Below are 22,669 nucleotides of genomic sequence, written 5' to 3'. Positions count from 1 at the left end.
AAAGTACAAAAGTGACTTTTAAAAAGTGCCAGTATTATCTAGCCTTAAAAGACGAACAACTTGAATGTAGCCTACTAATGGTTCACATCGTCAGTGCTATAGTATGGCCCATTTGCCCAAAAGAGTTTTCAAGAATTACAAAATGGAATCTTACTCCAGAAAGTCCATAGAACTGTCCTGCTTACCACCTTCAAGCTTCCTTTGTAAGACACACCTGGGTAGTGATGACAAGATACTTGCACTGGAGAAAAAAGCTTTCCTTTGGCACTTAAAAACCAGAGTTCAAATGCTGTTACAGTGTTAAGGCCACTGCCCATGTGATTTTTTTTTTTTTAAACACAAAAACTAAATTATCTCCCACTATTTTTAATACACACTATATACAATTATGAATTCCTTCACTCTGTTTCCTCAGACAATACACGTGAGCTCTGTCCAGTGAAGTCACAAGGAAACTTGGCATTCACTCCTAAGTCAGCTTTCTTCAGCTTTGGCTTCACACCATACATTCAGTTTTAAAAGTTTACCTTTTGGGGCTGGTTAAAGGGTGCATTTTGCCCTTGGAGGAGCAGTGTCTTTTCTTGCACGTATCACACACTGCCGAGCCTCTCTTTTGATGTCTTGGTGGCTGCAGGTTGGATTGTTGTTGTATCTTGTCTAGGTAATCCATAAAGGTAAATAGAAACGCACACGAGAAGGGCACCCAGAGAAAAAGTGAATGCTAGAGGAAAAATATAAAAGGTATTCTCATTACACATGCTAAGTCCCAACTGTCTGTTGTAGTGAAAACTTACACAACCCGTCTTCCTTTTTGACACTTGGTTGACAGCAACCCCTTAAGGGTTTGTGCCAAGTTCCTCCCTTCGGTCACAGGTCAAGGAGATGCTAACCCTGTCACCACTTAAACATGAACAGAACTAAGCTCTTACTTTTTTCTTAGCGCTCACCACATCCTCAGACAGGAGCATCCTCCCCTTGCTGATTCAGTTGATGCATCAGTGTTTTAATTTCAAGCAGTAGCTGGCCTTTAAGAGGCCAAACACCAAACCTGACCTGAACCTCCTGCAGCAGTGAAATGGCATCAGATCAGCGTTGGCACGGTAGATCTTTGAGACTATGATTTCTTTTTATCTCAACCTAGAGTTGAAGCAGCCAAGGCATCCCTGTCGTAGAAAAAAGATCTGCTCGTGATCAAATCTGAGATTATGGGCAGGGAATGTGTATATTAATTCTGTTGTTCAAGCACTTAGTACAGTACTTTTGTACATAATAAGTGCTCAAATAAATACCACTGATTGATTGATGGGTGGAACTGTCCATCAGCAGCTAGACAGTGGGATGACCTTTCCCAGTCATTTTATCACGAGGAAATAGGAGGGGGGGTTGTTGAATGGGATGGAGTCAGAGGAATAAAACTTCACATTAAAGAGGAACTGGAAATGTCTCTGTATCCAGTCCCCTGCTCTGTTTTTCAGGCTTTAGGCGAGAAAGGACCTTCTGTAAAATTGCTTCTAAATTTTCATTAACATGTTGAAAACCTTGCAGCCCAGAAGGTGACTACATAGACCAAGCTTATTAAGCACTAGAGACCTCCTTTCCCCCACTGGTTAGGGAAGTTTCATGAGTCTGAACGAGGTTAGTTGAATATCAATCACCTCATTAGCTAATGATGCTGGAACACATGACTAGGAAAGAAAATGATTATTATGGCAGAGGGTTCAATATAAAAAACTTTTGGTAATGTTTGAATCAACCCTGTGGCTTAAATAATTCAGAAACTGCTTTAAAGCAGGCTATGGGCTAGTGCAAACACCATTAAAACAACTAGCGGGGGCAGTGGTGCAGAAAGCCTGCCAGAGGGATGAATCTTTCATTAGCGAGATTACAAATAGAGACCCAAAGAGAGCTATTGCAAGAAAGCAGACTTTTACCAAAAAAACTCAATTCGGGGTTGCAATTTGGAAAGCCAAACCTGGAAAATTAGATTCCGCTTTGAGAAAATAAGGGTTAAGCATTCAAACTCTGGCAGGAAAATGAATTTCTGTTTTAACCCACACACTGCTCTCCTGGCTTTGGTCACCCAACACCTTTAAATCACCCTTCCCATTCTACACAGCCCCCTGCCTGAAGAGTGGGTAAGGTTGAATCCAAGACTGCTGTAGCTGACTTTAATTAAAAATTCAGTGCAAACGGAACTTTCCCATCATTCCCCCTTTTATCAGCTATCAAAAACAGCAAGCAGAGTGTGAGCTAAAACAACTAATGCCCATGTGGGAAGTCCTGAAAGGGAAAGGACACTGCCTCAGTTGAAATACTCTCACAGCAATGTAAACGTACTTATCTGCAATCCAAACAGCATGACGGAGGCAATGGTGGAGAGGAGGATGGCTGCTGCAGCAGAAAATCCTTTCATGATATTGTCTGTGTATTTTACAACCACGGATGTATACAGCCCTCCAACACTGGCAAGAACTTAGAAGCAAGCAAACAAAAAAGGGCGTTGTTTCAATCCACAGAGTAAATGCTCTAAGAAATGCTCCAGGAGTACAAGGGCTGCACCAAATCACTTTGCAAAACAGATCAATCTGTCTAAAAGCGGCATGTAGCCCAAAAACATCTGCATTATAATTTACTGTTTATGCTAATAATAAATCTTCACATACTCTGGGAGTTCTCTGGCACTAACTGTTCAAGGAATTTTCCTCATAGCAATTTAAATACACGTGACTTTGTAGATAAATTGTGCAGGGTAACCTGGAGCCCCAGAGTAACTGGATCAAGCCAAGATTAACCTTCCCTAACTAATATCCATAGTTTCGATGACTGCACAATTTTAAAGTGCTGCAGCGGCCGAACACCGACAATGAGAAAAATAAATCTAGGTTCCCCATAAAGCCCCGGACTGGGATACTTACAGATGACAAACCAAACGTAGTAAGTGTAGCCATAGAAGAAACCCTTCTTTGTAACTTCAGGGCCGTCGGACGTATAGACAGCAACTAACGTCACCACGATTCCAGATAAATACATCTGGATGTTCCTCACCCACAGGGAAGTGTCTGAACTCTTCAAAACTTTCTCAAAATACACCCCTGAAAGACATCAGGCATTGTTTATTAGTTTAGTTATTAAAATAAGTACATGTGATTTTAGGTAAATTGAAGGTAGAAGAAAAACAGAGTGTGGCCTAGTGGAAAGAGCACAAGATTAGGAGTCAGGAGATCTGGGTTCTAATCCTGCCTCCACCTGCTGTGTGGCCATGGGCAAGAGAACTCCTCTGGGCCTAAATTTTTTCATCTGTAAAACGGAGATTAAATAACTGTTACCTCCCCTCAGCCCAAGACTAAAACTCATGTGGGACAAGGACTGTGCTGGATCTGAATATCTGAATAAACTACCCAGAGCTCAGCACAGAGTCAGGGCTTAACAAATGCCACAATTAAGTCCAATTGCTTTAACATAAATATTTACCTGGACTGCTGGATTTCTTAAAAAGCCCAAACATTGACGCAAAACTGCAATTAAGGAAATTCATTAGAACCAGCTCATGTCCTTAAGCCTGTACTAACTACCTCTCTTAGAAAAATGTTTGAGGGCATAAAGGTTATAAGAGCAGCTGACACAAAGCCTAAATGGTAACTTTATATGGAAAGTGAAGGCTAGTATGAGAAGAAAACTGGTGCTTCTGGAAATCAACTATACATCTAATGTATGTCTAATGTCTGAAAGCTGGGATTCTTTTTTTCTAGAAAAAAAAAGGCATTGTGTTTATGACTTACCTGCGAATCCTGAACAAAGTACAGCAATACCTATGGCACCAAACCCTAACAATGGATTCTGTTCCACCTGCAATAGCAACCAAAAGAGGATTTAGCACTTTAGAGGTTTATTATTTACATGGTTAAATTAAACTGCTATTTTATACAAAGTTTTATCAAAAATAAATTCTTGGGATCGGGTAATGCAATTGTCCAACATGGAGAAGGCCAAGGAAAGTGGAGTATAGATTGTAAATTGTTGAAAGTATTAGTTCAAATTTTTAAACACTCAAAGCAATGGGATAAAGTGACCGAGAACCGTACAATAATAAGATAAACAATTCTGATTAAGAACTGTTTTCTGCAGAATGATGAACATGGTCAGACCAACACCCACTTCTCCTGGGACTCCAGGGCTGTACCCACTCTACAGCCTCTAACCCTCTTCCCTCCTGGTCGCTGGAGTCCCTTTCCTTCTGGTGCCCACCTCCTGACCGCCTTTAACAGCCAATCAATCATCAATCAATCGTATTTATTGAGCGCTTACTATGTGCAGAGCACTGTACTAAGCGCTTGGGAAGTACAAATTGGCATCACATAGAGACAGTCCCTACCCAACAGTGGGCTCACAGTGGGCCCACACCCCACCAGGGCAGGCTGCCTCATCCCTCAAGTTGTGCTGGCCTTGGGAGGACTGTGGCAGAGAGGCTGGGGCCAGAGCCAGGACAGAATTAAGTGGAATTAAGTTCCAGTAAGCAGTACCACGCTGTCTTGCCATACTCAACTCCCTTCATCAAACACCACTCCTTTACTGAGTGGAGAAATGTAAAATGGCCCCTGTGCACTCACAGCATCAGAGGAAACACACTGCTGGGGGATTAGTGTGGGGAGGGAGAGCAGGTCAATACTACACCTGTCCTTCCGTGTTAATGCATCCCCAGAGGGGAGACCCAGGCCTCTAGATGCAGGTGCCACGGCCAGCAACTGTACTCAGACACTTTCACACCCTCCTGAAGTCCTAAAATGACTCCTGGTGTAAAGGGGATGGCTGAGCCCATCTACAGGCTCCCACATTAATGGTCTGTGGGTCCCAGAAATAGTGGAAATACCAATTACCATTCCATGACACGTACATGGGGAAACCAAGTCCTGGGGAGGGGGAGCCTTCAGCTGCTACAACTGCCAAAATACGGGATGTTGTTGCTTCTCTGGGGCTACTTGCAATGCTTTCCTACACCTTGCGGTATGAGAATCGGAGGTTTCAGTGACAGATGGTAAAATCTAAGTGGTGAAATGGCTAGAAAGGGTGTGTGTGATGTCATTGGGGGCACGCAGGTGAAAAAAGCAAGATAGTGACTTTCTGAAGGTGACTGGAGGGGTTGGTAGTGACTTAAAAGGGTTCGGATAGTGGCGAAAAGGGCAGTGGAGATGACCAGGAAGGAGAGAATGATAACCACTTAGGGGAGATTAGTGAGATTCAAACCCAAAACAGCGATTTGCAAGGCTCTTGAGGCCATCAAAAAGAATAAAAACCTTGTATCATAATGCCCTGCAACCTAATCTCACTGCAAACTGTCAGAGAGGGCCACTGATGGCTGTGGAAATAGAGATCTCAAGCGGGTGGATGGCACACAGAACATTCCTTACCGAAACTTTGGTAGCTTGAGCAGGTTTCCACTGAACAAGCGTGACTCCACCACACAACATGAACACTGAAAACCACTGTAGTTTGCTGAGGGATCGGTTTAGCATCAGAACAGTGCATAAAGCTGTACAAGGGATCTTCAACTGGTAGGTCACCTGAAACAATGGGACACACAATGGATATGGTTACTGTTCTGCTCAGAGTTCTTCCACAGACATTGCTCAAAGCTGAACTGCTGACTGGCAGTTCTGCACAAGAGATTCTCCACTCCAATATGACAGGAAACAACTTATCAAAAAAGGAGGGGGGGGTCGGGGGGGAGAAGAGAGCAAATCACCTATTTATATTCAATTCCACTTTCCTAATGGAAAAAATTTTGAATTAAACCCCAAACGGTGCACCTCTTATTTAACATTTGTACTTTCATCATTAACTTCATTTACCTGGTACACAGCTGCATCCAAATTGCTAAGGGCTAAGAAAGCCATGTTGTTCTGAACGGCATACACAAGAGACGGAACACTTAATTTCATCATTTCCTTCGGGCTTCCCAAGACGTTTTCTTTTAAGGATGCCATCAATCTACCCATGCTACCAGTTTCCCTAAAAGATAAATGAGATTATATGAGGTTTTCTGGAGAGATGCCTACACATCGAGTACGGGCTGTACACTGTAGTAAGGTCCTTTGCTGCAATTTAGCAGACACTATTTTTTTTTTTTAATAATCGCTTGGAAATTTCAGATCGGCTGAAAAGGAACTCAAAAGACAAATGAAACAGAGAGAAAGAATGACAATTATACGTTTTATTTTTGGAACGGCTATATATAAAAAGACAACAATTGTTTCCAGCACCTGCTGCCTTCATTCAGTCAGAATCTTGGGAGCTGACAGGCCTGTTTTGGAAGTGAGTTGCCCCATCAGCCCTCGGGGGTTGCGGTTGGAAATGATGCCAATTTGTACTTCCCAAGCGCTTAGTACAGTGCTCTGCACATAGTAAGCGCTCAATAAATACGATTGATTGATTGATTGGGCGCAGATAAGTGAGAGGGCCACTGGAAAAGCTGCCCAGATGGTCCGGGACTTCTGAGGCTCTTTAAACCCTTGAAATGAAGTTTGCCCTGGAAGTGAATCCCAGGGTACAGGTGCAAGGAGGCCCACCAACATATTATCACTATTACTATTCTTACTGGTTAAGTGCTTACTATGTATCAAGCGCTGTTCTGAGCGCTGGGGTAGATTCAAGACGCTGTCCCACATGGGGCTCTCGGTCTGAGTGGGAGGGAGAACAGGCGCTGGATCTCCATTTTACAGATCAGGTAACTGAGGCACAGACAAGTGACTTGTCTAAAGTCACACAGCAGGCAAGAGGCAAAGCCAGGATTAGAACCCAGGTCCTCGGACTCCCTTTGACCGGATCTACCACTTCCCTTCATACCATTATCACCACGTAATGTCAACCCTGAGTCTGAAACGAGCTATTTAATTTTAAGGGAGTACACAGCATTATAGCAAAGAGTGAGAGAGGGAGAGCACAAAGAGACCTGAGCATTTCCAGTGCTTAAAACAGTGCCTGGCACGTAGTAAGTGCTTAACAAATACCATACTTATTATTCTATGCAACAATCGAACAACCACATCAGTAAATAGAGGCCCACATGAGGGTGTCATTTCATTGTAAGAATTCCCTACCTGTATGCCCTATTAAATATTGGTTTTGAATTATTTTCTCCTGGTAGGGACTGTCTCTATATGTTGCCAACTTGTACTTCCCAAGTGCTTAGTACAGTGCTGTGCACACAGTAAGCGCTCAATAAATACGACTGATGATGATGATGATGCCCATGCAGACAGTACAAGCACCATGAAAACAGAAGTGAAAACCTTCCTTAAGATGTGTCTGCTGGGAGCCTATACGAAAAGTTTCATATACTTGAGGGTGTTTCTCCTGGGATGTCTACACATCATGAGTGGTGTGACACCTCTCATTTGCCTATACCCCTGTCAAGCCCACCTGGCTGTTCCCTGTTACCACAGCACATGTGAAACAGAAACAAACTAATTACGCTAAGGCCGGCAGCATGATTGGGCTCGTGCTAAACTGACTTAAAATCCTCTAGACAGAGCAGAGTAAAAACCAGCTTCAATGAAGCAGTTCATCTGAGGCCTCCTGAAGAAAGGAAATTAGCTGCACAGACAATTGCCCATGTGGCAAACAATCCAGAGTGTGCATTTTCTGGGCTCCCAAAAGGCAGCGGAGATCCAGGGAGATCTCAATTCCTTTAAGCTTTAGGTCACATGAAACCTCTTTCAAAGAAGCCACAGTGTGATTAAAAGCATGAGTAGGAAGACACACACAAGTTAATGTACCAGGAGGAAATAATTCAAAACCAATATTTAATAGGAAGCAACGGTATTTCTACAATATCTGGGATGATGCTAGCCAAAATCAAACAAAACAGCAATTATACCTGGCAGAAAACCCACACTAATACCAGGTTAAACTGTGAATAAAAGTCCAGTGCCATCCAAGAGGAAATAGGTCCGATGCAAAATACCGCATTCTGACCTGCCCATACTGCAAAGACAGGGATCAACTGGAATGAAGTCGGAAAACTGCAAATATTTGGGGGTGATTAAAGAATAAAATCATTATTTCTACGCAACCACTGACTGGCTGTTCTAGAGCAAGTGAGGATGCAAATCCCCGGGGAATGGACAAAACTGAAGGAACAAGAAGTTGAGTTCATAAGTGGCAGAGCAGGTGACCTACTCTAAATGCAGGACAAACAAATGGGCAGTCAAGTTCCAAATAAACGGTGACACACGTCATTACCTGAGCCATTGTAAAATTGACTGGGCAATTTGTTTTAAATGCATGAAAACTCAATCACTCTGGCAGGAGAAATCCCCCCCCACACACACTTAATTACCTATTATTACATTCACAAGATTACATATATTACTATATTACAACATACGCTGTAGAATATTCACCATATAAAAATGTCCGGCCACCCACTAAGGCCGCTGATCACATAGTACCTGAGTACAGCGCCTGCCTCCGAGGGGAGGGATGGAAGACTTCGGACACATTACAGGTCACGGGATCCAAAGATGTGATGGGGTTTACAAGCATCCAGTAGCCTCAGGCCAACTGGTAAAAGCAGAGGAATTGGAGGGGGCTTCCGTTCTGCCATCGCCTCCTGGCAAATGATTCATCCGCGTCCACCCCAACCCTCTCCTGCCTCAGAAAAACTGGCTCCTCACACCAGGGCATACCTCCTGGCTCTTCAGGGGAAGCAATGTAGCCTAGAGGAAAGAGCAGAGCCTGGGAATCAAGAGACTCTAGCCCTGCCTCTGGCCCTTGCCTACTGGATGATCACGGGCAACTCACTTAACATTGCTGGGCCTTAGTTTCCTCATCTGTAAAATGGGAATTTAACAACTGTTTCCCCTCCCCCTACACTGTGACCCCCAATGTGGGACCAGGACCATGTCCCATTGACCTACACTCTGCTGAGTACAGTGCAAAGTCTTGTAACCAGTTCACAGTCATGTTATGGCACCGTGCTCTCCTATTCATCCACTGCTTTCTGCCCAAATCACGTTCTAAATTGTGGCAGGAATGCCTATGCATATATTATGATGGCATTTATAAATCACAAAGGCTGACATCATAGAGAAAAACAGCTTTCTAAAAATTTACCCCCTTTTTCTGCTAATTTAACTACTCTGTTTAAGGGCAAATAGCCAAGCTAAATAGGGGACAATTGTGAGTGTAATGCAGATAACACTTTATTTCTCTATGGTGCTACAGACAGCAATTCCTATCAAAAGACTTAACTTTATATTCAAGACTTACAAAGTATCAAGACTGTGAACCCTATGTGGGACAGGGACTGGGTCCAACCGATTATCTTGTATCTACCCCAGCGCTTAGTAAAGTGCCTGGAACCCAGTAAACCCTTAATACCATAAAACAACAAAATTGGCCCCTGAACCGGTCAGTCAATCAAAGGCATTTACTGAGCACTTACTGTGTGCAGAGTACTGAACTGAGTGCTTGGGAGAGTACAGTACAACAGAGTTGGTAGACACGTTCCCTGCCCACAAGGAGCTTTCAGTCTGGGAGGGGCGGGGGAGATAGACATTAAAATTAATTATGGGTACGTATGAAAGTGTGGTATGGGTGAGGGAGGGACAGATACCAAGTGCTGCAAGGGTACAGATCCAAGTGCACGAGCGACTCAGAAGAGGAAGTTAGGAAGATGAGGGTTTAGTTAGGAAAAGCCTCTTGGGGTTGTGATTTTAGGAAGGTTTTGAAGGCGGGGAGAGAGAAAAAGAGAGAGAAGACCTCCCCAAACTACGTTGGCTGGGGCGCCCACTACACCTGAGGCTGGTTTTTGAGTTGGGGCCTCAACTCTCTCCACTGCCAGAAGGGTGTGGGAGTGAAGTTCACTGAACAAGGGACCCCATTTCAGGTTTGAATGTCCGAGTGTGCTCCTGTGCCTGAGCAATGAAGCAAATTCTCAGGGACCCTGGAGAACTTGCCAAGGGGCAGGAGTGTGCCAGGGAGCATCTGCTGGAAATCATGGTCACACGCCTCACTTACTCCTTCTCCTGTCTGCCTTCTAATGAAGGGCCAAGCATTAGGAAAAGCATAGAACTAAATTGAAAAATCCAAACCTAAATGTTTTCCCGCTGCAAATATTAGCTTTTTATACGGGACTATATTCCTGGGAGAAAAGTGGATGAGGGCACAAAGAGGATAATGACTTGCCCAAAGTCACATCAGGCAGAAGCAGATTTACAGGTCCTAGCTCCCAGTTTCACTGGCCAAGCTCCTCTAAACAAAATGGGCCTCGCTAAACCAGCACTGAAAATTTTTAAATCACATTAGGAACCAAGACTTAAAAAGAGAGTGTGGCTACCGGAAAAGGCGGAAAAGGAGTTGGGACACCTGGGTTCTAGGCCCAACTCTGCCACTGATCTACTGTGTGACCTTATGTAAATCACAACTTCTTTGAACCTCAGTTTCCTTCTCTAAGACAGGGATTATAACACCTTCTTTTCCCTACCTTACAGGTGTGTTGTGAGGATAACTGATGAGAAGGAACACTGGGGGAAAATAAAAGCCTTATAAAATTAAAGGTGGTATTACTGTTATTATTAGATAGCATTAGTATTCCAGAAAGTCGTCCTGAGGGTCTGCACACTGGAAAGCAGTTTCAGAGTTCATACATTCATTTTCTGCTTTTATAAAAAAAGCAATAGAATCTAACTGGAAGAACTATGTCTAGGCAAGTATACACATTTCAAACTGCAAAAATGGACGCTCCAGTTTGGGTCATAAAGGTTCTGTAGCTTGCCTAGCTGACCGATTAATGTTTATTTCAAATCTGGCATGCAACACGTCGGCTGCTTCTTACCCCGCGAATCAACACCCTGCCCGCTCCCACGGGAACAGAGAGATAGGCTAGGTGGGTCAACACTATGGAACTGGGTGAGAACCTCCAGGGAAAGTGTCACTAACTTCCCAGAAATTTAGATTTTAAGATGAGCTCCCTCTCCAAGGAAAAGATCCAAACAAGCATACAGTTGGGCGAAGGAATAACAATATGGCTCTGAACATTGAGGAAAATGAAATTCCAAGGCAGCGGAAAGTGCTCATACTTACCTGGCTAAAATGCCCATGCTTAGAAATAACTTTATAACTTCGGTGACACACACAGCTGTGGTGGAAAAGTACAGTTCTTGGCCTATTGTCCTTGTGTACCGTAAGGCTACAGTGTAGGTTGCAGCCACCAGGGTCATCACTGTCAAGCAGTACAACTTGAAGAGCAAACTGGCATTCTCTGGAAAATACATGAAATACAAATGAAAACGTATTGCAGAATATGAAAGAGGCAAAAATCACTCAGGATTTACAAAGCTGCTCAACATGCTTTTAGGTTCCCCATCAGAGTTCTAAAGTTGATATTACAAAACTATCGGATGACTTCATCATATTTTCCTAAAGCACGCACTAATTCTCACAACAAAGAGAGCACTTAGACATCTCTATACAGAAATTAGTTTAAACAAGCATCACTGACACCAAGGCGAATTCTAAATCGAATAATAGTAATATTAACTGTGGCACTGGTTAAGCACTATGTGCCACATACTCTACTGAGCACTGGAGTAGATTCAAGATAATCAAGTCAGACACTGTCCCTGTCTCACAGAGAAGCAGCATTGTCTAGTGGATAGGGAGCTCTAACACCAGCTCTGCCCCTTGTCTGCCGTGTGATCTTGGACAAGTCACTTCTCTGTGCCTGTTAGCTCACCTGTAAAATTAAGACTTTGAGCCCCATGTGGGACAGGGACTGTGTCCAACCTGATTTTCTTGCATCCAACCCCAGCGCTTAGTACAATGCCTAGTATATAATGAGCACATAGATGCCACAATTATGCAGTTCATAGTCTGAAGAGGAAGAACAGGTATTAAATCCCCATTTAAAGATGAGGAAACTAAGGTACACATTAGCACGAAGTAAGCGCTTTAACAAATACCACCGATTGACTCGCCCAAGGTCAACACAGGAGGTAAGTGGAAGAGCCAAAATTACAACCCGGGCCCTCTGACTCCCAGTCGCATGTTTGTTCCACTAGGCCATGCTGCTTCTGCTTCTCCATCATCGATCGTATTTATTGAGCGCTTACTGTGTGCAGAGCACTGTACTAAGCGCTAAGCGCTTAGCGTTTCTTCTCCTACTCCGAACAAAAAGAGTGAAGTACAAGGTTTAACCACAGAAACAGAAGGAACTAGGTGTTGATTTGCCTCTGAGGTTGAAAGAAAAATGCAAGGCAAAAAAGAAGCTGGAAGATTAAAGATGTGCGTTTAACCTAAGGAAAAACATAAAAATACGTTCGTTTTCTTGTTTCATATCATGAGGGATTTCAATACCCAATTATGCTATTCAAAACTGTACAAATCAACTTTTGAAAAGTTTAGTATTCCTGGGCTACCCTTCCCCTCATCCCCCCGGAAATTGGCACTATAGCACACAGTCACATATCCAAAGTCGCTGCATAAAGTGAAGATGGATTATACAAACTTTAATACTCTACCAGATTTTCTAACAACAACAGGGGGAAGGATCATGATTTTAAAAAGCCCCCCCAAAAGGGGGAAACTTAGAAGGCTTCTTCGTTCCTAAATATCCCCACAACTCGCCTAGCAAATTAACCAGGTGGTCCCCTGGCCTTGTCCCTTACCTCTGCCCCTTTTGGCGTGCACCAAAGTCCAGCCTATATTCCGAAGAGAGGTTCAGAAAAAAGCCCCCCCCACCCTCATCAGAAACTGCCTCAAAATGTTGCTTGGCCCAATAGATTTGAAATACTTGGGCAGGCTGACAGGAACACCTATAACGTTTTGGAATATAACTTGGCTGGCAGCTGAATCTCCAACCTGCGGGCCCTCAAACCAAGTGCCACGTGGGCCTCCCCACCTTCACCCACAGGTGTAGGCGCTCAATAAATACGATTGAATGAATGAATGAATGAATGAATGACCTTCTTGGTTCTAATCCCGGCTCTGGCACTGGTCTGCCAGGTGACCCTGGGCCGGTCACTTGGCTTCTCTTAGTCTCAGTTCCTTCATCTGTCAAATGGAGACTAGGAGCCCCACGGCGGGGGGCCGTGTCCAACCCGATTCGCTTGGATCCACCCCGGCGCTTAGTAAAGTGCCTGGCGCATAGTAAGCGCTTAACAAATTCATTCATTCATTCAATATTTATTGAGCACTGTACTAAGCACTTGGCAAGTACAATTCGGCAATAAAGAGACACAATCCCCGCCTGCACCGGGTTTACAGTCTAGAAGGGGGGGCAGACGGACATCAAAACAAGTAAACTGGCATCGATATAAACAGAATTATATAGACGCATCGAAACAAGTAAACAGGCATCGATATAAACAGAATTATCAATGTAGACACATCAAAACAAGTCAACAGGCATCAATATAAACAGAACTATAGATTTAGAGAAATCGAAGCAAGTGACACATATAGACAAGTGATAGACACATCCCCCTTCTAGACTGGGAGCACGTTGTTGGGTAGGGACCGTCTCTGTTGCCGATTTGTACTCTCCAAGCGCTTAGTCCAGTGCTCTGCACACAGTAAGCGCTCAATAAATACGACTGACTGAACAAGTAAACAGGCGTCAATATAAATGGAATTATTGATCTGTACACAGACCATCATTATTCATTCGTACTTACTGAGCGCTTCCTGTGTGCAGAACACTGTACTAAGCGCTTGGGAAGTCCAAGTCGGCAACAGAGACAGTCCCTACCGTCTATTATTATTGGGTGTCATCGGGGATGGCTAGAGGGTGCCATCCCTTTCAGAAGCAGCGTGGCTCAGTGGAAAGAGCCCGGGCTTGAGAGTCCAAGGACCTGGGTTCAAATCGGGATTTGAGCACAGTACTAAGCACTTGGCAAGTACAACTTGGCAATAAAGAGACACAATCCCTGCCTGCACCGGGTTTACAGTCTGGGGGGGGGGGGGGGGGGGGGGGGGGGACAACGGACGGACGGACAACACAAGTAAACTGTCATCAATATAAACAGAATTATATAGACACATCAAAACAAGTAAACAGGCATCAATATAAACAGAATTATTGATGTAGACACATCAAGTCACCAGGCATCAATATAAACAGAACTATAGATTTAGAGAAATCGAAACAAGTGACACATATAGAGTCACTTGAGTCACATATATTGTCCACCACTTGTCAGCTGGGTGACTCTGGGCAAGTCGCTTCTCTAGGTCTCAGTTCCCTCCTCTGGAAAATGGGGAAGAAGACTGGGGGGCCAGAACTATAGATTTAGAGAAATCGAAACAAGTGACACATATAGAATCACCTGAGTCACATACAGAGTCCGCCACTTGTCAGCTGGGTGACTCTGGGCAAGTCGCTTCTCTGGGCCTCAGTTCCCTCCTCTGGAAAACGGGGATGAAGACTGGGGGGCCAGAACTATAGATTTAGAGAAATCGAAACAAGTGACACATACAGAGTCCGCCACTTGTCAGCTGGGTGACTTTGGGCAAGTCGCTTCTCTGGGCCTCAGTTCCCTCCTCCGGAAAACGGGGATGAAGACTGGGGGGCCAGAACTATAGATTTAGAGAAATCGAAACAAGTAACACATATAGAGTCACATACAGAGTCCGCCACTTGTCAGCTGGGTGACTTTGGGCAAGTCGCTTCTCTGGGCCTCAGTTCCCTCCTCTGGAAAATGGGGATGAAGACTGAGGGGCCAGAACTATACATTTAGAGAAATCGAAACAAGTGACACATCTTGAGTTGCATACAGAGTCCGCCACTTGTCAGCTGGGTGACTCTGGGCAAGTCGCTTCTCTGAGCCTCAGTCCCCTCCTCTGGAAAATGGGGATGAAGACTGGGGGGCCAGAACTATAGATTTAGAGAAATCGAAACAAGTAACACATATAGAGTCACATACAGAGTCCGCCACTTGTCAGCTGGGTGACTTTGGGCAAGTCGCTTCTCTGGGCCTCAGTTCCCTCCTCTGGAAAATGGGGATGAAGACTGAGGGGCCAGAACTATACATTTAGAGAAATCGAAACAAGTGACACATCTTGAGTTGCATACAGAGTCCGCCACTTGTCAGCTGGGTGACTCTGGGCAAGTCGCTTCTCTGGGCCTCAGTTCCCTCCTCTGGAAAATGGGGATGAAGACTGGGGGTCAGAACAATAGATTTAGAGAAATCGAAACAAGTGACACATACAGAGGCACATAGAGAGTCACATACAGAGTCCGCCACTTAGCTGGGTGACTCTGGGCAAGTCGCTTCTCTGGGCCTCAGTTCCCTCCTCTGGAAAATGGGGGTGAAGGCTGGGAGCCCCACGTGGGCCCACCTGATCACCTTGGGACCTCCCCGGCGTTTAGAACAGTGCTTTGCCCATAGTAAACGCTGAATAAATGCCATTATTATTAATATTATGGCCTTAGGACAGCGCTTGGCACAGAGTGGGGGGCAACTGTGAGCCCGCTGTTGGATAGGGACTGTCTATGTTGCCAATTTGTACTTCCCAAGCGCTTAGTCCAGTGCTCTGCACACAGTAAGCGCTCAATAAATATGATTGATGATGATAGGGACCGTCTCTGTTGCCGACTTGTACTTCCCAAGCGCTTAGTCATCAATCAATCAATCAGTCGTATTTATTGAGCGCTTACTGTGTGCAGAGCACTGGACTAAGCGCTTGGGAAGGACAAGTTGGCAGCATATGGAGACGGTCCCTGCCCAACAGTGGGCTCACAGTCTAGTCCAGTGCTCTGCACACAGTCGGCGCTCAGTACATCAACATCATCAATCGTATTTATTGAGCGCTTACTATGTGCAGAGCACTGGACTAAGCGCTCGGGAAGTACAAATTGGCAACATCTAGAGACAGTCCCTACCCAACAGTGGGCTCACAGTCTAAAAGGGGGAGACGGAGAACAAAACCAAACATATTAAGAAAATAAAATAAATAGAATAGATATGTACAAGTAAAATAAATAAATGAATAGAGTAATAAATATGTACAAACATATATACATATATACAGGTGCTGTGGGGAAGGGAGGGAAGTAAGATGGGGGGATGGAGAGGGGGACGAGGGGGAGAGGAAGGAAGGGGCTCAGTCTGGGAAGGCCTCCTGGAGGAGGTAAATACGACGGAATGAGCGAATAATAATAATAATTCTGATTTTGGTATTTGTTCAGCGCTTCCTACGCGGGCCTGTCCCTTCAATCAATCAATCAATCAATCAATCGTATTTATTGAGCGCTTACTATGTGCAGAGCACTGTACTAAGCGCTTGGGAAGTACAAATTGGCATCACATAGAGAGACAGTCCCTACCCAACAGTGGGCTCACAGTCTAAAAGGGGGAGACAGAGAACAGAACCAAACATACCAACAAAATAAAATAAGTAGGATAGAAATGTACAAGTAAAATAAATAAATAAATAGAGTAATAAATATGTACAACCATATATACATCTATACAGGTGCTGTGGGGAAGGGAAGGAGGTAAGGCGGGGGGATGGAGAGGGGGACGAGGGGGAGAGGAAAGAAGGGGCTCAGTCTGGGAAGGCCTCCTGGAGGAGGCCTTCCCCTCAGGGCCCGCGGCAGGCCGGAGGCTCCCCTCCCAGCCGGCCCCAGCCGGTTCCAGCCGGCCCCAACCAGTCCCGACCGGCCCCCCTCACCTTTCGGGAGAGCCATGGCTCGCGCACGGCCCGCCGCGCGCCTGCGCGCCCGCCCTGTGCGCGAGGCCCCCCCCAGCCCCGCCCCCCCGTGGCCACGGAGGGCGCACGCGCGCGCTCCCCGTGGGCGCCCCAGGACCACGCGCCCGTTGCGCGCTCCCAGCAGCCCCCGCGCCTCACGGGGGGCGCGCGCGCGCTGCCTGTCGGGAAATGTAGTCCCGCGTGGAGGCGGGGGGGGCGTCGCTGAGGAGACTGGGCCCTTCTGAACCCGGTCCCATCGTCTTCATCAGTCAATCAATCAATCAATCAATCAATCGTATTTATTGAGAGCTTACTGTGTGCAGAGCACTGGGCTAAGCGCTTGGGAAGTCCAAGTGGGCCACACCTAGAGATGGTCCCTACCCAACAGCGGGCTCACAGTCTAGCCGGGGGAAGACAGAGAATCAATCAATCAATCAATCAATCAATCGTATTTATTGAGCGCTTACTGTGTGCAGAGCACTGGACTAAGCGCTTGGGAAGTCCAAGTGGGCCACACCTAGAGACGGTCCCTACCCAACAGCGGGCTCACAGTCTAGATGGGGGAGACAATCAATCAATCAATCAATCAATCATATTTATTGAGGGCTTACTGTGTGCAGAGCACTGGACTAAGCGCTTGGGCAGTCCAAGTGGGCCACATCTAGAGGCGGTCCCTACCCAACACAGGGCTTACAGTCTAGAAGGGGGAGACAGAGAATCAATCAATCAATCAATCAATCGTATTTATTGAGCGCCTACTAGGTGCAGAGCACTGGACTAAGCGCTTGGGAACTACAAATTGGCAACATCTAGAGACGGTCCCTACCCAACAGTGGGCTCAGTCTAGAAGGGGGAGACAGAGAACAAAACCAAACCTACTAACAAAATAAAATAAATAGAATAGATATGTACAGGTAAAATAGAGTAATAAATACGTACAAACATACATCCAGGTGCTGTGGGGAAGGGAAGGAGGTAAGGCAGGGGGGATGATAATAATAATAATAACGATGGCATTTATTAAGCGCTTACTGTGTGCAGGGCACTGTTCTAAGCGTTGGGGGGGTGCAAGGTGATCAAGTTGTCCCACGTGGGGCTCACGGGCTTAATCCCCATTTTACAGATGAGGTGACTGAGGCTCAGAGAAGTTAAGGGACTTGCCCAAGGTCACACAGCAGACGTGGCAGAGTCGGGATTCGAACCCATGACCCCTGACTCCAAAGCCCGGGCTCTTTCCACTGAGCCACGGGGGAGTGGAATCAATTAATCGTATTTATTGAGCACTTACTGTGTGCAGGGCACTGGACTAAGGGCTTGGGAAGTCCAAGTTGGCCACACTTAGAGACGGTCCCTACCCAACAGCGGGCTCACAGTCTAGAAGGGGGAGACAGAGAACAAAACAAAACATATTAACAAAATAAAATAAATGGAATTGATATGTACAAGGAAAATAAATAAATAAATAAATAGAGTAATAAATACGTACAAACATATATCCAGGTGCTGTGGGGAAGGGAAGGAGGTAAGGCTGGGTGGGGGGATGAAGGGAGGAGGAGGGGGAGTGGAATCAATCAATCGTATTTATTGAGCGCTTACTGTGTGCAGAGCACTGGACTAAGCGCTTGGGAAGTCCAAGTTGGCCACACCTAGAGACGGTCCCTACCCAACAGCGGGCTCACAGTCTAGAAGGGGGAGAAAACAAAACATATTAACAAAATAAAATAAATGGAATTGATATGTACAAGTAAAATAAATAGAGTAATAAATACGTACAAACCTATATCCAGGTGCTGTGGGGAAGGGAAGGAGGTAAGGCGGGGGGGGATGAAGGGAGGAGGAGGGGGAGTGGAATCAATCAGTGGTATTTATTGAGCGCTTACTGTGTGCACAGCGCTTGACTAAGCACTTGGGAAGTCCAAGTTGGCCACACCTAGAGACGGTCCCTACCCAACAGCGGGCTCACAGTCTAGAAGGGGGAGACAGACAACAAAACCAAACATATTAACAAAATAAAATAAATAGAATAGATATGTACAAGTAAAATAAATAAATAGAGTAATGAATACATACAAACATATATACAGGTGCTGTGGGGAAGGGAAGGAGGTAAGGCAGGGGAGATGGAGGGGGGAGAGGAAGGAGGGGGCTCAGTCTGGGAAGGCCTCCTGGAGGAGGTGAGCTCTCAGTAGGGCCTTGCAGGGAGGAAGAGCTAGCTAGCTTCATGCAGTGCTTACTGTGTGCAGAGCACTGGGCTAATTCATTCATTGTCGTATTTATTGAACGCTTACTGTGTGCAGAGCACTGTACTAAGCGCTTGGGAAGTACAAGTTGGCAACATATAGAGGCGGTCCCTACCCAACAGCAGGCTCACAGTCTAGAAGGCTCACAATCTAATTGCTTGAGAAGCAGCGTGGCTCAGTGGAAAGAGCCCGGGCTTGGGAGTCAGAGGTCATGGGTTCAAATCCTGGCTCCGCCAATTGTCAGCCGTGTGACTTTGGGCAAGTCACTTGACTTCTCTGGGCCTCAGTTCCCTCATTCATTCATTCCTATTTATTGAGCGCTTACTGTATGCAGAGCACTGTACTAAGCGCTTGACTGGAAAATGGGGATGAAGCCTGTGAGCCCCACGTGGGCAACCTGATGCCCCCCATGGGGCAACCTGATCACCTTGTAACCTCCCCGGCGCTTACAGCAATGCTTTGCACATAGTAAGTGCTTAATAAATGCCACTATTATTATTACTACAAATCGGCAACATATAGAAACAGTCCCTACCAAACAATGGGCTTATAGTCTAGAAGACGGGCTAATGATGGCATTTCTTAAGCACTTACTACGTGCCGAGCACTGTTCTAAGCACTGGGGGAGATACAAGGCCAGCAGGTTGTCCCACATGGGTCTTAATCCCCATTTTACAGATGAGGGAACTGAAGCCCAGAGAAGTGACTTGCCCAAAGTCACACAGCAGACAGAAGCATAGAGGCTCGGTGGAAAGAGCTCGGGCTTTGGAGTCAGAGGTCATGGGTTCAAACCCCAGCTCCCCCAATTGTCAGCTGTGTGACTTTGGGCAAGCCACTTAACATCTCTGTGCCTCAGTTACCTCATCCGTAAAATGGGGATTAAGACTGTGAGTCCCCCGTGGGACAACCTGATCACCTTGTAACCGCCCCAGCGCTTAGAGCAGTGCTTTGCACATAGTAAGCGCTTAATAAATGCCATTAAAAAAATGGCAGAGTCGGGATTAGAACCCACTACCTCTGACTCTCAAGCCCGGGCTCTTTCCACTGGGCCATGCTGCTTCACTGATTCTGTGCTTCAGCCGAGCTGCAACACCATTCCCACCTCCCAGTGTTTTTGTCTCCAAAATAAGGCGATTTACAACTTGCCGTGCACTCCCCTTTCTTCGCTTATTTGTATCTCCGTAAATATGTACGTACATGTCCGGCTGTCTTTCTTTGTCGTTTGATGCTTCTTTCCTGGAAGGCAGAGAACTGGTTTTAAGTCACTTTTTTTCGCATTACAGCATAGCGTACGTGCGGCTAATTCAAAAGTGTCTTGAGTGTAATACTATTTTGCATCGCATCTGCATGAATGTACTCGCCCAAGTCAGCGTGGCTCAGTGGAAAGGTTTGGGAGTCGGAGGTCATGGGTTCTAATCCCGCCTCCGCCACTGGTCAGCTGCGTGAGTTTGGGCAAATCACACAACTTCTCTGTGCTTCAGTTACCTCATCCGTAAAATGGGGATTAAGACTGTGAGCCCCACGTGGGACAACCTGATTACCTTGTATCTACCCAGTGCTTAGAACAGTGCTTGGCACACAGTAAGCACTTAAATGTCATTATTATTATTACTACAGTGTCCTGCACACAGTATGAGCTCAATAAATACAGGTATGTGGGATCGCTTTAGGGTCACACAACCCTCAGGGCTAACGACGGCTTGCCAAATCTTTCTTTGCTCATATTACTCCATTCTGGCATTTGCAAAGGAGGTAAATGTTTAAACACTCCACATCACGGCCACATAGTGCAGACAGCAATATTGACCTATCCATCCAAGTGTAACACTACCCAAATCTCCGTCTTCAAGTGAGGAATCCATATTGGAGCAAGAAGAGTAGCAAACTCCAAGATTAAGCAGAGACTGACCACGAAGGCCGTTTCCCCAGGGAAATTCCCGACTGTCAGAGTAGAGACATTTGAAAATGACTCAAAGGTCCGGACAACACATTCCGAAATCAATGTAAATTTTATACTGACACGGATGGGGGCTATGGATGGCACCGAGTTGCGACTGTAGGGGCAAAGCAATTATGTCTATTTGGGGATGAAGCTAATTGCTTTACCCATATAACATTGGGCTGCTCATCCCGGCCTGCTCTCAGTAAGAAGGGATCTAGTTGCCAGCTGGATCCGCAACAAAGCTTGGGGTAGAGGCCTTTTCCCACCCCTAGCCTTGAGTCCTGGACTCTCTGGACCCTGTCCAGTCTAGTCTCAGCAGGAACGTGCTCTCAGTCCCGCCTGACCAGAGCCTCGAGCTGGGACACTACTGACCCAAGCCAATCCCTAGTTATTTCCATTTTGTCTTTGAGTCTGTCTGCTTTTCCCCCTCCCTCCAGTCTGGTTATGTGAAAGTATCTACCTTTCTTACCTTGGATGGGTCTCAGCGTCCTCCTCCTCCCTTACCGTGACTGTGCGCGTCCATCTCTGGCCCCAGGGACGTCTATGTCTCTAGTCTTGTCCCCTGATAGACCCTGCCCACAGTTTGCCCCCGCAGTCAAAAAAGTGCCACCCCTGCTTTTAATATACAGTCCAACGTATGTTCAATATCATTTGCCATTTACCTTGTAGACTGTGAGCCCACCGTTGGGTAGGGACCGTCTCTATATGTTGCCAACTTGTACTTCCCAAGCGCTTAGTACAGTGCTCTGCACACAGTAAGCGCTCAATAAATACAATGGAATGAATGAATATACAGAAGACTTTAAGAATACTGTAGAAAACAGCTGCATATCCATTAAGTACAAAATCTGCCTTGACACTGCCGCTATTTTTTTTTAACTTAATTATGCTTTTTCCACAATAGACAAACATTCCTTCAAACAAACTCCTCCAATCTTGGACCCTGATCACTTGTGAACATGCCTCTCTTCTTTCCAGTTATTACAAAATTTCATTACCGCTTTAGAAACATCTCTTCCCCAGTTCAAAATATTTCAGGTACTTCAAAATCTTTCAGCCTCCACATTTGACTCCTTCCCTCTAGGCTCTTCCCCTCTTCAGTTCACATTTCACCCTACTGCCTGGCTCATAATGCTAAAATGTCAGTCTGTGCACATCTCTCCACGCAGAAACCTTCAGAAATTATCCATTCTTCTCCACATCAAGCAGAAACTTCTGACCTTTGGCTTTTAAGCACTCGGGACTTTAAGGCAATCAGGTCTTCTCTTCTTCCTTGTCCACTCTCTTCTCTCACCACACTCCAACTCTTACTCTGTTTCTCTCAAACTAACCTACTATTCACCGTGCCCTGTTCATTCATTTTATTCAATCGCATTTATTGAGCGCTTACTGTGTGCTGAGCACTGTACTAAATTCTCACTCCGCCTCCCACCCTCACCCACTTGAAATCCACCAGACCTCTGTTCTCTCCACCTTCGAAGCCCTTCTAAAATCCCAGCTCCTGCAGGAGGCATTCCTGGATTAGTTTTTCTTCTTCCCGGCAGGTCATACCCACCCCAACAATTTGGCACCACCAATTTGGCACCCTCCGCACTTAGGCACTCACAACCCACAGGTGGAACTTCTGAATAAACCAAATTACATACTCCACTTTATCTAAGCTCTTACTCATCCTCATATCCACCTACCACACTAGATCATAAGCTCCTTGAGAGCAGGAATCGGGTCTTCTAACTCTACTGACTCTCCCAAATGCTTAGTCCAGTAAGCACTCAATAAATAACCGATTAATTCATAA

The 22,669-nt window shown here is 45.6% G+C and overlaps 1 protein-coding gene across 1 annotated transcript; it reads right to left on the bottom strand.

Moving 5' to 3' along the window:
- Positions 1-499: 499 nt before the first annotated feature.
- Positions 500-16,717, bottom strand: SLC35A1 (solute carrier family 35 member A1). The gene is made up of 8 exons (XM_038761309.1): positions 16,672-16,717; positions 11,083-11,260; positions 5,847-6,006; positions 5,406-5,558; positions 3,780-3,846; positions 2,916-3,092; positions 2,338-2,472; positions 500-721 (listed from the first exon to the last, which is right to left on the bottom strand). Exons 1-8 carry the CDS (start codon positions 16,685-16,687, stop codon positions 591-593), a joined length of 1,017 nt encoding a protein of 338 aa, XP_038617237.1. The 5' UTR covers positions 16,688-16,717; the 3' UTR covers positions 500-590.
- Between the last annotated feature and the right edge of the window lie 5,952 nt (positions 16,718-22,669).

This window comes from Tachyglossus aculeatus, chromosome 19 (assembly GCF_015852505.1).
Source record: "Tachyglossus aculeatus isolate mTacAcu1 chromosome 19, mTacAcu1.pri, whole genome shotgun sequence".
Lineage (NCBI taxonomy): Eukaryota > Metazoa > Chordata > Mammalia > Monotremata > Tachyglossidae > Tachyglossus > Tachyglossus aculeatus.
The sequence above is the reverse complement of the archived record's forward strand: the minus strand, read 5'-3'. Positions and strand labels throughout refer to the sequence as shown.